The 14,823-nt window shown below is 41.7% G+C and overlaps 1 protein-coding gene across 2 annotated transcripts in view; it reads right to left on the bottom strand.

The window, feature by feature from the left end:
- Fam45a (family with sequence similarity 45, member A) overlaps positions 1–14,823 on the bottom strand; it is a 22,515-nt gene that overhangs the window by 7,259 nt on the left and 433 nt on the right. The window contains exons 2-6 of one of the 2 annotated variants that reach the window (XM_005387885.2): positions 11,308–11,504; positions 8,627–8,706; positions 5,017–5,165; positions 3,913–4,024; positions 1,483–1,583 (exon numbers count right to left, since the gene is read on the bottom strand). In XM_005387885.2, coding sequence (XP_005387942.1) covers positions 1,483–1,583; positions 3,913–4,024; positions 5,017–5,165; positions 8,627–8,706; positions 11,308–11,504 — 639 coding nt within the window. Of the gene's footprint in view, positions 1–1,482; positions 1,584–3,912; positions 4,025–5,016; positions 5,166–8,626; positions 8,707–11,307; positions 11,505–14,823 lie in introns of those variants that run through there. The other variant, XM_013515881.1, reaches the window with a different exon arrangement.

Here is a 14,823-nt window from a genome sequence, read left to right as displayed (position 1 = left end):
CTCAAACTCACAACAATCCTCCTGCCTCAGCCTCCCGAGTGCTGGGATTACAGGTGTGTGCCACCATGCCCAGATACTTATTAATTATATTAATTGCCTGAAAAAATTCACATAACTTAAAATGCTCCACAATGTGACTTGAGCATCCAGGGATGAGCCTGAAGTTAAGCATTTACTTTTCAGACACTGCTATCTGGGTCAGGAAGGGCAGAGGAGACAGAAGGCAGCAGGGACTGCTGGGACTAATCCAAGCTTCCCCTGCAGATCATTCTCCAGTAACTCCCAGCCAGCTGCCTGGGTTTTCAGGGGTAATGTGGAAAAGGCACCATCTTTCAGTACCCAGATCTGATACAATAAGTGCAAAAAGAACTTAGTAGACTTCTGAAATCGGTTGTAAGACAAAGGTGCCCAGATTTTTTTATTTCTTTTTTTTTTTGGTCTTTTTGAGACAGGGTCTCTCTATGCAGTTCAGGCTGGCCTTGAACTCACTTGATAGCCCAGGCTGGGCTTGGAAGCGATGATCCTCCTGCCTCAGCTTCCCAAGTGCTGAGATTACAGGCATGAGCCATCACACCTGGCCCAGACTTCTTTATTTCATACAGCCACATAATTATAAAATGCTGGGGGGGGGGGCAGAATTAATTTGTTGTTGTTGTTTTGAGGACCAATTTATCATTAGTAAATATTTAATTTACCAAGTAAGGACATTTAAAATATAACAGCAATAAAAACAAAACCTACTACGGAAAGCCAGAGCCAGACCAAATACCTTAGAAAATGCAACACACAGCAGAACGATACTGCTGGTTATGGAGAAAGGAGGAAATTATTCACTAAATTTCCTGAGCTAAGTGGTCATCCATGCCAAGTGAAAAAAATTAAAAAAAAGAAACAGGGCTAGCCGGGCATGGTGGCACACACCTGTAATCCCAGCACTTTGTGAGGCTGAGGCAGGAGGATCTTTGGGAGTTCGAGACCAGCCTGGGCTACAAAGTGAGTTCAAGACTAGCTTGAACTGCACAGTGAGACCCTGTCTCGGAAAGGCAAAAACAAACAAACAAACAAAACATAGGGACACAATAATCTTAATTTTAAAAACAAATAAGCCAGCCGTTGTAGTATAGACCTGTAACCTGTAAACCCAGCACTCTGGAGGCTGAGGCAGGAGGATCACTGCAAGTTTGAGGCCAGTCTAGGTTACAAAGTGAGCTCAAGGCCAGCCTGAACTACACAGAGAGACCGTTTCTCAAAAACACACACATACACATACACACAAAATCCCCAATATCAGAAAGATAGACATAGATTGACAGATAGAACGAACTTGGGGCAAAGGGTACAGCTCAGTGGTAGAGTGATTGTGCTATATGCACAAGGTACTGGGTTCAATCTCCAGCACCTCAAGAAAAAAAAGATTATACTTTGTAAGGTAACAAACAGAACCCATAAGCAGTCTTTCCTCCCCCGAGTGCACCAGTCTACCTGTGCACATCTGCAGGGCTTCCAGCTCATCCGCACTGAGATGCACATAAGAATGCAGGATGGTCCAATCCTGTCGGTGCCACACCAGGGCCGGCAGGGTCCTGGGGAACCAAGGCAAGAGTCAATCACATGGTCACTGGCCCACACCTTCGAGGCTGCTCCATCTCTTTCCAAGGAGGAAATGAGCAGGGTACAGTCCTACAGCTAGGCAGAGGCAGGGGTGGACCACACCGCAAACATGCTAACACCTCCGGGTTTCGTGTTAAAGCAATGCCAGGCTTTAACCTCTGCTTTTTGGGTCAGACTGGCTACAGAACACTTAAGGTGAAGTTTCCAAAGATCTCCATGGCGACAAAGAGAGATGTTAAAGTCTCCCTCTAAATATCATACTCTGCAGACTGCAAGAGAGAGGGAGCCTGAGGCTTAAATCCAAAGTGTCCCTTGTAAGCAAGAAATTTTGAGCCAGCTGTGGCATATGCCTACACTTCTACCACTCTGGGAGGGTGAGACAGTACAACTGCAAGTTTGAGTCTAGCCTGGGAATTTAGCGACTTAGTGTGACTCTGTCTCAAAATAAAACATAAAATATCAAAGGGCAGGGGAAGTAGCTCAATGCAAAGACCCTTGGTTCAATATCCAGTACTGGGAGACAGAAAAAGGTAAGAAAAAACTTGTAGCAAAACAAGTACTCCAGGAAGATGTGCTGAATTCACCTGTGGATTCAGGAATCGCCGGGTACCCTATGACATCACAAGCTATAGCTACCTCAGTTTAAGAAATATAAATATAAGGGAAAGGTAACGGTAGAAAAATACAGTTTGAAATGGAGGAGGGCAGGGTGAAAATTCTGGTGGTCTCACATAAGAAGAGGCCCTCATAGTCATAGTAATTATTTCTAAAGCCTTAAGGGCAAGACACATGCTAAGCATATTACATAAATTATTTCCAGTCCTAAAAACAGATTTATTGATGAAAATATTAGGATCCTCTTTTTTTTTTTTTTTTTTTTTTGGTTTTTCTCCGGTACCGGGAACCGAACTCACGACCTTGCACTTGCCAGGCAGGCGCTTTTGCCGCTGAGCTAAATCCCCAGCCCCCAGGATCCTCATTTTACAGACAAAGAAATTGAGGCTCAGAAACATTCAGTATCCTGTATGTCATAGAGCTAACAAATCACCTTTCTAGGACTTTTTTTCTTTTTCCAGTACTGGGTATTGAAACCCAGGGCCTTTGCAATGAGCAATCTCTCCAGTTCTCTTTAATTTCTGAGACAGGGTATTCTTAAGTTGCTAAACTGTCCAGGCTGGGCTCCAACTCATGATCCTCCTGCCTTAGCCCCCAGAATGACTGGATTACAAGTGGGCACCACCACACCTGGCTCCCTTCCAGGACTTTAACCCAGGTCTCTCTAAAGTCTTTCTCCTTTTCATTATCTTATTACTTAGCCTCTGCAAACCTCAATTTTCTCATTCATATAACAGGGTAATAATGCTTTCTTACCAAGTTCTTAGCATGAGTAAGTTTAATAACTGAAGGTACCTTACACAACGCCTGGCATGCAGTAAACCTGCACAAATGCTAACTCCTCTTGTTTTTAAAAAGGATCTATGAGGGGCTGGGGATTTAGCTCAGTGGCATAACACCTGCCTGGCAAGCGTGAGGTTGTGAGTTTGATTCCCGATATCAGAAAAAAACAAAACGAAAATAAATAAATAAATAAATAAAAAGGATCTATGAATCCACCAGGCCTGCTGGTGCACGCCTGTAATCCCAGCACTCAGGAGGCTGAGACAGGAGGATCGTTGCAAGTTCGAGGCCAGCCTGGGCTACAAAGTGAACTCAAGGCCACCCTAAACTGCATAGCAAGACCTTGTCTCAAAAAGACAAGAAAAAAAAAGTATCTATGAACAAGTTAGACTTAATAAACAAACAAACAGCCCACTTTATTTTTCTTATAACAGAGTATGGTAAAACTGAAGGGAAGGAGCAACTTAGTTAAATTAGGACAGCAAACTATGGCCTATGGGCCAGCTTCCTGTCTTTGTAAATAAAGGTTTATTGACACAGTCAACTCATTCACTTACACACATCTATGGTTGCTTTTTGTGCCCTCCAGGCAGATGAGTAGCTGGGATGGAGGCTGGGTGGCTCACAAGCCTAAAATACTTTCTCTCTGGCAAAAAAATGTTCGCTAACACCACGCTCCAGAATAGTCCTATTTCTAAAGTGAAAGAACAATCTGTCCCAATTCAGTGACCTTGAGCCACTAGATCTAAACTGAAGCATTAGATAAAAATGGTATTTTATTGTCAGACTAATGCACGATGCTATTTATAGCAAATGTGCAACGGCAGAGAGCACATGAGAACAGCTAGCATTCCAAACTGCCTGCCAAGAAATTCTACACTTTTCAATAATTAGTGACAATACCTGGTAAACTCCTGGACAGCTTCTATTTTGGGGTGATAGACAACAACTCGTTTTTTTAGCATCAGTGCCATGTGTAATATAACAGTTTCCATTCCAAACTGAGATACAATGTCTTAAAGAAAGAACACAATGATATTGCATTAAATATTATACAACATGAAGTTTTATCAAAACAAATTCTTGTCACAGGAATACAAAATTACTTTTAATAGAGAGTATGTTTAGGCAAATATAAGCAGTACAGAAGCACCTCATTTGGTGGACGGGCATATTTATCCAAATGCTGGACGCACAGAGGAAGTGGAATAAATGATATGGAGAAGCCATGTCTTTTAGTGTCATGCAAAAGTCCTAATTAAAAAAATGTTCCACACCTGTAATCCCAGCACTCGGGAGGCTGAGGCAGGAGAATCGCTGTGAGTTCAAGGCCAGCCTGCCTGGGCTACAAAGTGAGTTCAAGGCCAGCCTGAACTGCATAGCGAGACCCTGTCTCAAAAAGAAAAAAGAAAAAAAAAGAAATGGTCACTAACCCCCTGCGCACTGGACATTACTTCGGTCCTTGGCAGCTAGCTTGAACACTGAATACTCAATAGGATGCTGAGGGTGGAAAGGACAGCAGATCCAGAGCGGAGGGGCAGGCACTGCGGGAGGCGGGAGGCGGGAGGAGGCCTCGCTTCCAGAGTTCCTCCCTCCTCACGCTCTCAAGGACCCTGAAGGCCCCCGGCTGCCTCTGCTGTTCTGCATTTCCCAACGGGGAGCTGGATTGGGGCTCTAGGCCAGAGGCTTGAGCGCTTCAGATAGAAGAGATAACTGCTAAGATCTAAAGAAAGAACAACTGTGGAGGTCTGTAGAGACCCACACCATGACATGCAGCATTCTGGTGAAGAAACATTTCCATAACAACACAGCAATATACAGCGACCCCCCAAATGTCTTCCTTTGACAGAATTCTAACTCAAGAAGGGAATATGGGAGTTGGATACCCTCCTGTACAGGAAACACAAGTACAGGCGAAAATAATGCATGGAACGAGGACACTAGGCCAGTGAGAGGTTGTCCTCGGCTCAGCATTTTGCTGTTGGCCTCACTTTTTTCTTTTTTTACCTTTGATGGAGCCTGCAAGGTATGCCTTCCGAGCATCAAAGTCCTTGCTAAGGAAAGAGCCATTTTCTTCGCTCTGACATATCCCCTTTGTGAGAACTGCAATGTAACTCTCCATCATTTTAACTGGGCTCCCATGCTTCAAGTACATTCTGTAAGAAAGGACAAAAACAGACTGTGCTTTTACGTGGCATGAGTGACACGGGGAGATGCAACAAGGCTAGGCAAGGGTCCTTTCTTAAAACCCTCGGCCAACTTGTTAACATACTTCTGAATGAGTCTCTTCACGGCATATATCACATCTCTAATTTAGTTAGGAACTCTATTTAATAAAACAACGTGACAGATCTTCAACAGTTCTTTGAAGGTAGTCCTGTCCTTATATCTGGAGAAAAGTGTTGTAGTCTCTTACAGCAGGATTAACTATGGACTTTGGTTTCGCAGTGCTGGGGGTTGAATCCGGGGCCCTGGGCACGCCAGACGAGTGGTCCATGACCTACAACCCGAGCCCAACTGTGGTCTTCCTGTGGCCCCATTATTCTCAAGAACATTACATTCTTATCTCTTTTATGTCTCATGTTCACAACCTGGTGTTCTTAGTCATACAACTCTGTTTTATTGCTGCAATTTCCTTTGACAAGAAGGGAGTTTTACACATTGTTCACAGAGAAAGCAGTAATTAGATGAAGAACCCATACTTATTATCAGAGCTCCCAGAGGTAGCTATATTTAGATAATTAAGAAATCCAAGCTCTTTAAGTTTCCAGTGATAAATGCACATTAGAGACATTCATCATCAATTTAAGGCTTCCAGAAAATGCTGACAGGAAACCGGCTACATTTATAGCCCACATGTGGAGTCAGTTGTTTTCCCCTTGCAATCTCTTCCTGTGAACAACTACAACTAAATTTTGCTTGAAAAATACGACTGGGGGCTGGGAGTGCCGCCCCATGGCAGAGTGTATGCTCATCATGCAGGTGGCCCTGGGTTCAACCCTCAGCAGCCGCTCCCCGCACAAAGAACTACACATGACGGGGTCCACTTGGGCCCTTCAAGTAATGTGACAAAGAATCAGAAAGAAAACAAAACTGATGCTACGACAGACAACTTGAGAATTATATTTACTGCAGACTGATGAAAGAAGGAAAAATCTGGTGTTTTAACAGATTACCATATTTTGTCAATCGTTAGTTTTTTTAGTCTTTAAAAATTATTTCAATTGACAAATTGAGGAAAAAGAGGTGAAGAACAATGAATAGTAGGCTTTCATATATGAAAAGCCATGAACTAAAATATAAGCCTATACAGGGAGCAAACCTCTCTGCTAGGCTATAAAAGAAATTACAGGGGTTGTGTGAGGAGGGGTAGGGAGAAAAACTTCTATATTATTGGTATTTTTAATTATATGCACTATTACTAATATCAAAAATATTGCCATTAATATTACAAAATTAAAAAAAAAAAAAAAAAAAAAAACTAGAAACCAACACAGGAATGGACAGGACAAACATAAGAAAGCTGGCAGGATAAGATAACTTCCTATAACCCTGGACCATGAGCGACGAACGGAGAGAATTCCCCAAAATTACTCTACAGAAGAACCACATAGGGCAACTCAGAGGACCTCGTTCAGATAGACAACCACAAGCTGCCACACTTGAGCTGCACAGCTGATTCCAAGTGGGCATAAAACCCTAGTTCTCCCCAAAAGGTATATAACTATTATGAGTTGAAAACATAACACACTCATTGGAAAAAAAAAAAAAAAACACAAAATCACACACAGCTGGGTGCGGTGATGCTCACCTGTAATCCCAGCACTCTAGGAGGCTGAGGCAGGAGGACTGCAAGTTTGAGCCCAGCCTGGGCAGCTTCATGACTTAGTGAGACCCTATCTTAAAATTTAAAAAAAGAGCTGGGGATATCTGACCTCTTCCTTTGCCCTAGGATGGCAGAGGAGAGGCCAAAATGTTGCAGCACCTGCTCCAGGCTTCCTTGTGGGGTCTAAAACAACCTTGCCTTCTAGACTCCAGAATATTTAGCCAAGTAACCTAACCTGATTCGATCAAATGAAATAGGAGACCACTGTTTGTACAAAAATACCTCTCTGGTATTTTTAGTTTATTGTTTCTGAATAGCAATAATAGCCTCCCTTTGTGTCTGTGCCATTGAAAGACAGTTGTTTATATTCTACAGTGAGCCATATACAGTACCTGGAATTTATCTTACAACAGCAAGCAGTCTTTCTTATTGTAGCTAGCTGCATGAACAGTCAAACCTTATTTAGTCAAAATACAATCTAACTAGAAATTCTTAGGTAATGAGATTTTGTGGGTTTTTTTGTTTTGTTTTGTTTTGTTTTCTAGGGTGTCTGTGTGTGTGTTTCAGCAGGACATACAAGTATGAAAAAGGCAAAAAGGTAATCATTTACTGGGCTTTTGTTTTTTGCAGTACCAGGGATTGAACCCAGGGCCTTTAATATTAAGCACAATATTAAGCACACTACCACTGAGCCATGGAATATCCCCAGCCAATTTATTGGACTTACAGTGGTGAGAAACATAAACAATTCTCTTCATCTCCCCACAAAATTACTGGGTGACAGCCTAAGGGCTAGAGATTAAAACATACGATCTCGGCCAGGGATATAGCTCTGGCACAAGTGCCTGTCTAGTAAGCACAAGGTCCTGAGTTCAATTCCCCATACAAAACATAAATAAATAAAACACACTATCTAGACTTATAATTCTACCTAGTGATAATGTTAAATAACAATAACACTAAAACTAAGGCCCTGTTAAAGCCTTTATCATTAAAGAAAAAGCCAATTCTCTAATATGTAAGAAAGATTTCATTAAGTACACTACATGTCCTAAAAAATACAAGAGGTGGACTGCTATATTTTAATTTTTATTTTTTGTCTTTTTGAGACAGGGTCTCGCTATGCAGTTCAGGCTGGCCTTGAGCTCACTTTGTAGCCCAGGCTAGCCTCGAACTTGCAACAATCCTCCTGCCTCAGCCTCCTGAGTGCTGGGATTACAGGCATGTGCCCCCACGCCCAGTGGACTGGTATATTTCAGATATTTTCAACATCTAGGGTGAAACTAAAGGAGTCTACTTGAATCATGCCTAACCATTCAGAATTTCCCAGCGCCTCAGCATTCTAGCTGTGAAATATTTTCCTATGCTTTAACATAATTCAAAATATCCGTTAACTTTCCTCAAAATAACTGTCCCACACAAACCTAGACATATGAGCCAACTTACCACTTCATAAAGCACTTAACTCATTCACCCTGCTCAGGAAACTCCAAGACTGCAAGTGGGTAGAAGTAACAGATGCAAAGTGCCAAGTGACCCAACACATCCGGAAACTGTGGCAGTTGTGCAAACTGCTTTTTCTCTCCCCAAGCCCGCTTTCCCAAATCATAGGAGAAATCCACAAAGCAGAAGAGAAAGCCCTCTACAAAACAGCCTCTGCAGGGCTATTCCAGATTAAATTGGGGAACAGAGGGCTGATATCTGCTTCCTCCGTGCAGAAATCTGCTGTGTAACTACCGAAGGAGATCTCCATTTTGGTAAATTAGCATTTAACACAGTTTTCATACAGACCTACACAATATCCTAGTGAAGGCGGCATATTTCTCTGGGTTAAAATCTTTGGCGGTCAGAACAATAGAAAAATGAGTCACCTGTCCAGAGAAACAAAAGAAGTACACTTTAAAAAAGATACTTTCATAGAAGTCAATATATACTTTAATGAAATAATAATTTTATTTCTCTATTCTACCAAACCTCTAGCACAAGGCATACCAGCATTAAAAAGATCAAAATTTAAAAGTCCTCACCTGCTCTCCATAATTTTATGTGTACATGTGTGTATATATATATTATACATATATTTATTTTCCAAATAAGAGTATATAGTTTTAGAAAAATTTTTTTAAAAATATTTCATTAAAATATCAAAAATAAGCCGGGCATGGTGGTGCACACCGGTAATCCCAGTACTTGGGAGCCTGAGGCAGGAGGATCACTGCGTGTTTGAGGCCAGCCTAGGCTACAAAGTGAGCTTAAGGCCAGCATGCACTGCATAGCGAGACCCTGTCTCAAAAAGACAATCAATCAATCAATCAATCAATCAAATATCAAAAATAACTCAGGAGGCTGAGCAGGAGGACTGCTGAGAGTTCCATGCTAGCCTGGGCTACATAGTGAGGTCAAGCCCGGCCTGAACTACACAGTAAGAGCCTGTCTCAAAAAACCAAAAAAAAGGTTCCTATTTCCTATTTAATATCCCCTAATCTAATCAAAACAGAAGTAGGATGCTAAACCAGACCTATCAATTAGCAACTCTTTTTCATTAATGAGATAAAAGGATGGAAAACAAAATGCATCTCAGTAACAATCAAATAGTTGCTGAAATAACTCTCCAAAGAGTGCTCCAATCTATTTATTTATTTTTGTGTTTTTGAGACAGGGTGTCACTATGCAGTTCAGGCTGGCCTTTAACTCACTTTGTAGCCCAGGCTGGTCTCCAACTCGCAAAGATTCTCCTGCCTCAGCCTTCCGAGTACTGGGATTACAGGCATGCGCCACCATGCCCGGAGTGAAGAAAAACATTTTTAAAAAATTGTATTTTGCCTGGGGATTTAGCTCAGCAAAACGGCGCTTGCCTGGCAAGCATGAGGTCATGAGTTCGATTCATGGTACCGGTACCGGAAAAAAACCAAAAAAAAAAAATCGTATTTTGAAGCATAGAACTAACTTTGCTGTTTTTCAAATCTGAAAACCAGGTGTGATATCGAAGGTGCTGTAATGTGGCAGTCTGGGATGAAAAAGTCACAATAAATTCACTTGCAGTTGCACCAAGACTTTTCAGTGTCAAGTGTGGGTGCACCCACCTGTAATCCAGCATTCTGGGAAGCTGAGGCAGAAAGATCTCAACTTTGGGCCTGGCCCAAGCAACTTAGTGAGTTAGCAAGACCTTGGCTCAAAATAAAAAATGAACAGGTCCTAGATTCAATCTCCTAGAAAGGGGAAAAAAAACCTAAAACTTGAAGTGTTCAATTGGTATCCGGGACATGCTGTATACAGTATCATTATGACCAAAAATTTTACCCTGAAAAAGGAAAAGAGGTCCCCTACACATATGCAAGAGGCTCAGGCACTTGGTTGCAATATTCTTTTCTTTGGAAAAATCTGCCTGCTTGGGGTTAAGAAACTGCATGACGGCTACACAGTGAATTTTCTCGCACTGATACTGTTCACAGCAATAAAACACTATTAAAACCTACTTCATTCATAAATTTCCTCAATTATACCTCTAAATTTTTAATATATCTTTATCATCCACAAGCAGTTGAAAAAAAATTCTTACGTCTGCCAAGATTATATCCTCTAAAATAGTTTTTAATGGTGGAAAAGTGCTTCTATCTTTTTTTTTTTTTTTTTTTTGTCTTTTTTGAGACAGGGTTTCACTGTGTAGTTCAGGCTGGCCTCGAACTTGCAGCAATCCTCCTGCCTCAGCCAGGGATATAGCTCAGCAGTACAAGCGCCTGCCTGGCAAGCGAAAGGTCCTGAGTTCGATTCCTGGTACCCTGCTTCCCAAAAAATCAAATGAAGGGTAATTCTCCTGCCTCAGCCTCCCAAGTGCTGGGATTACAGGCATGCACCACTATGCCTGGCCTTCAACTTTATTTATTATTTATTTTGGTTTTTTGAAACAGGATCTCTCTATGTAGCTAGCGAGACGGCCTGGAACTCCTGGTGATCCTTCTGCCTCAGCCTCCTGAGTGTTAGGATTATAGGTGTGTGCTACTACCCCCAGCTGCTTTTTTCCACTTTTAATCAAAGACATGGCTTTGAAATTACATTTCTACTCCATCAGACTATAACTTGACACAGGGAAGAGACCATGCATTCCTGTATTGCTCACCACTCTATCAACACGAATAATACACGGGGTGGAGGACTGACAGATTGAACCCAAGGACACTCCACCATTGTATATCCCCATCCCTTTTTATTTTATTTTGAGACAGGAATCTCACTAAGTTGCCTGGGCTGGCCTCAAACAAATCCCAGGGGCTGGGCTTATAGATATGGGCCCCCATGCTCAGCTACAACAGACAGTCACAGAACAGATGAGATGGTTGTGTGAAGGAAAGCATTCCTAGTGAACGGAATAGTTAATATTCTCCAACGCGTTCTGTAGATAAGGCCTAAAGCTAGGAGTTACTGAAATAATCTTACTTGAAATACATATGTATTTTTCTTTAAAGCACTCCTACCTTTTTCAAAACTGAAGAATCTGGAACTTCAACTGTTGTGATATAAAACCATGTTCTTCTGTACTGGCCAAAGACAAAGGGATGGAGAAGTTCACCTTCATCCGTGAGGCAGCATTTTCTGAGCAGCAGAGTCCTTAACGCAGCTGTCGTGGAAGGATAACACCACACCCACAGTACTTCTCCATTTGTGTCCTTTTCTACGGTGGAAAGATGGTCACTGTGAGAATGTCAAACAGCAGCAAGGAAGTGAATTGATTGGTTACTTAGAAGCACTTAGTGGCATCAGTTTAATACCTCATGTTACAAAGCAACCAAGAGAACCTGAGACCCCCAAATCCCAGCGAATTCATGATCTTCAGTATTAGAACATCTGAATGAAAAGCTTTTCATAACAAGCCATGAATGAAAATCTATGTTTAAAATTGTACTTATTAGCACGTTTGCAGTCCGTAATGACTACATTCATTGTGGGGAGTGGGTATGTGACTTAATTCTTCTTACTTCCCCTATTCTCCTCTATCTCTTGGTCCCCTTCCTATCTGCAAAAAATCTATCTCCTAAAAAAAAAAAATCTATCACCTATTTCCTATTATCTTTTATTTTATATTTATACCTTGGGTTTCTCATTTAAGAGAAACTATGCAACATTTAAGCTTCTCTGTCTTATTTCACTAAACATTAGGGTCTTACACTACACCCATTTTCGCTCAAATGACGCAAATTTATCCTTCTTTATGGCTTTCATGTGTTGACAGAAATACAGGTTGCTCCCAAGATTTAGCTATTATGAATTGTGCGGCTATAAACATACGTATGCATGTATCACTGTAATATGACATCTTTAAATCTTTTGGGAAGATTCTTAGAAGGGGAATAGCTGGGTCAAATAGAATTTATATTTTTAATTTTTTGAGGAATAGCCATGCAGATTTCCATAGTGGTCTTACTAGTTTACATTCCCACCAACAATGCAGGAGAAAGTTTCCTTTTTCCCTGCAGCTTCGCCAGCCATAAATGAAAATTTAGCTTCAGATATCTGTACAGTTCCTCCCTACCTCCTCCCACACACATGCTTATTAGTTTATAATTACATTAAGTTTTTATTTAGTTGGAAGAATCTAACAAGTATATAGAAAAGGTTTGTTTAAGAAAAAGAAAGCCGCGTGTGGTGGTGCACGCCTGTAATCCCAGCACTCAGGAGGCTGAGCAGGGAAGCTGAGGCAGGAGGATCCATGCAAGTTCAAGACCAACCTGGGCTACAAAGTGACCTCAAGGCCAGCAAAAACTGCATAGTGAGACCCTGTCTCCAAAAAAAAAAAAGAGAAAGAGAAAGCTGGGGATGTAGGTCAGTGGTAGAGCCCTTGCTAACAAGTACACGAGGCCCTGGGTTCTACTCTCAGTATCACATACAAAACCAAAGGAATTTTGTTAAACAAAAAATGAAGATGGTGCAATGTCTCTCAAATCATGTTATATATCAATTGTACAAATTTGATATTTAAAAATTTATTTTGTGCTGCTGGAGATGGACCCAGGGTTACAGATGGATTAGGTAAACTCTCTACCACTGAATTACATCCCCAGCTCCTAAAAAATTTTTAATAATAAAGATTATTCAGTCATATGCATACCTCAAATACAAAAAAGGAATTTTGCTAACAAAAACTTGAGGGACTGAGGGTAGAGCTCAGTAGCAGAGCACTTGACCCAGCATGCATAAAGCCCTGGGTTCAATTCCAGCATTACAAATCACTTTTCTTTCAATTTAGAAAAAAACAGCAGCAAAAACAACCAAAAAATTTTAGAGCAACATCTACTGAACATATAATAGTAAAAATACAATTTTTGATCTACAGATTTTTAAAAATTCTCTTTTTAAAGCAGGTGTGGTGGCTCATGCCTATAATCCCAGCACTTGGGAGTCTGAGGCAGGAGGACTGATTGCCAAAAGTTCACAAGTTCGAGACCAGCCTGGATTACACAGTGAGTTCAAGGCCAGCCTGAACTACATAGCCAGTCCCTGTCTCAAAACCCTCCTTCTCAAAAAAACAAAAAACAAAAAACAAAAAACAAAAAACAAAAACCTAAAATAAAAAATGCTTTTATGATGAAAACTATCAATTATATAAAGAAAATAATAAAGTGAATTCCCTGAGCTTCAGTAATTATCATCTGGTCCTCCTTGTTTTATATGAGGTATGGATCCACCCACTGCCTTTTTCTTTTGAGACAGGGTCTTGCTATGCAGTTCAGCCCACCCTTGAACTCACTCTGTAGCCCAGGCTGCCCTTGAATTTGAGGTGATTCTCCTGCCTCTGCCTCCTGAATGCTGGGATTACAGGTGTGTGTCACCACACTCAACTCTCCTCTCTTTTTAAATTTTTTTTGTTTTGTTTAGTTTTAAGAAAGAGATCTGGCTGTTGCGCAGGCTCTCTCCAAACTCCTGGGCCCAACTCTTAGGCTCAAGCAACTCTCCTGCCTCAGCGTTCAAAGTAGCTCAGCCTACAGATGTGTCACCCCCTCCTTATTTGAAACAAATCCCTTCTAAATGCACACCACTATGAAAAATAAGCCGGGCGTGGTAGCACACACCTGTAATCCCAGCACTCCTGGAGGCTGAGGCAGGAGGATCTTTTCGAGTATGAGCCCAGCCTGGGCTACAAAGTGAGTTCAAGGCCAGCCTGAACTGCATAGGGAGCCTCTGTCTCAAAAAGACAAAAAAAGAAAAAAAAGAAAAACCCACTGAATTAAAAATACAATCATAAGTCATCTTTTTCTTTGCTGTTACTGAGATCAGAGTTTAACTCAGTTTTAATTTAGAAGTACCTTCTGGTAGAACTAAGATGCCTGATGTATTCAGGTTTTGCTTTGATGCAGTTTTTTTTTAAATCGCTTTAGAAATGTATACAGGAAGCCTCTTCCATATAAATGCACTCTTTTGAGACACTGAAAAATGATTAGCATATTTCTCCAGTTTTACGAAGCCTGAGTAATGTTCCTGTTCATTTACGGGATAGAAAGACTGTTTAGGAGTGTGTTAAAATCTCAAGATAGTAAAAATGTTTCAAAGAGAACCAAGCAGACGTTCATTCATTCAAGCAACCTGGTGCTTCCTGTCACCTAGGAACAAACGGTTCTTCGAAATATCCACCCATCCCCGAAGCACTGCACTCGGCTCACGCACACGCTCTGCGCTGCCTGAAGCTCCCAACGAACTTCCCCACCCATGAATCTGTCCACACTAACCAGGTCCCAGGTGTTGATTATGCAGGAACTCCAGAGCTCAATCTTAGCCTGTTGGAGCACTGGTAGGGGTAGGGGTTAGAAGCTATACTGCCGAGGTTCCAATCCTGGCTCTGCCACTTGCTACCGTGTGTCCTGAGCAAATGACACCCGGAGCCTCCATCTGACTTTACCCACCCACCCACTCGGGGAGCGGCAGGAGGGAGACGATCGTGCACCACGCGCCGCAGCCCCGCCGGCCGGCCGGTCACGCGGGCTCCCCCGCTCCGAGGC

Source organism: Chinchilla lanigera, unplaced genomic scaffold (assembly GCF_000276665.1).
Source record: "Chinchilla lanigera isolate Chin_1 unplaced genomic scaffold, ChiLan1.0 scaffold00030, whole genome shotgun sequence".
NCBI lineage: Eukaryota > Metazoa > Chordata > Mammalia > Rodentia > Chinchillidae > Chinchilla > Chinchilla lanigera.
Note: the sequence above shows the minus strand (reverse complement) of the source record. Positions and strands in the feature narration are given on the sequence as shown.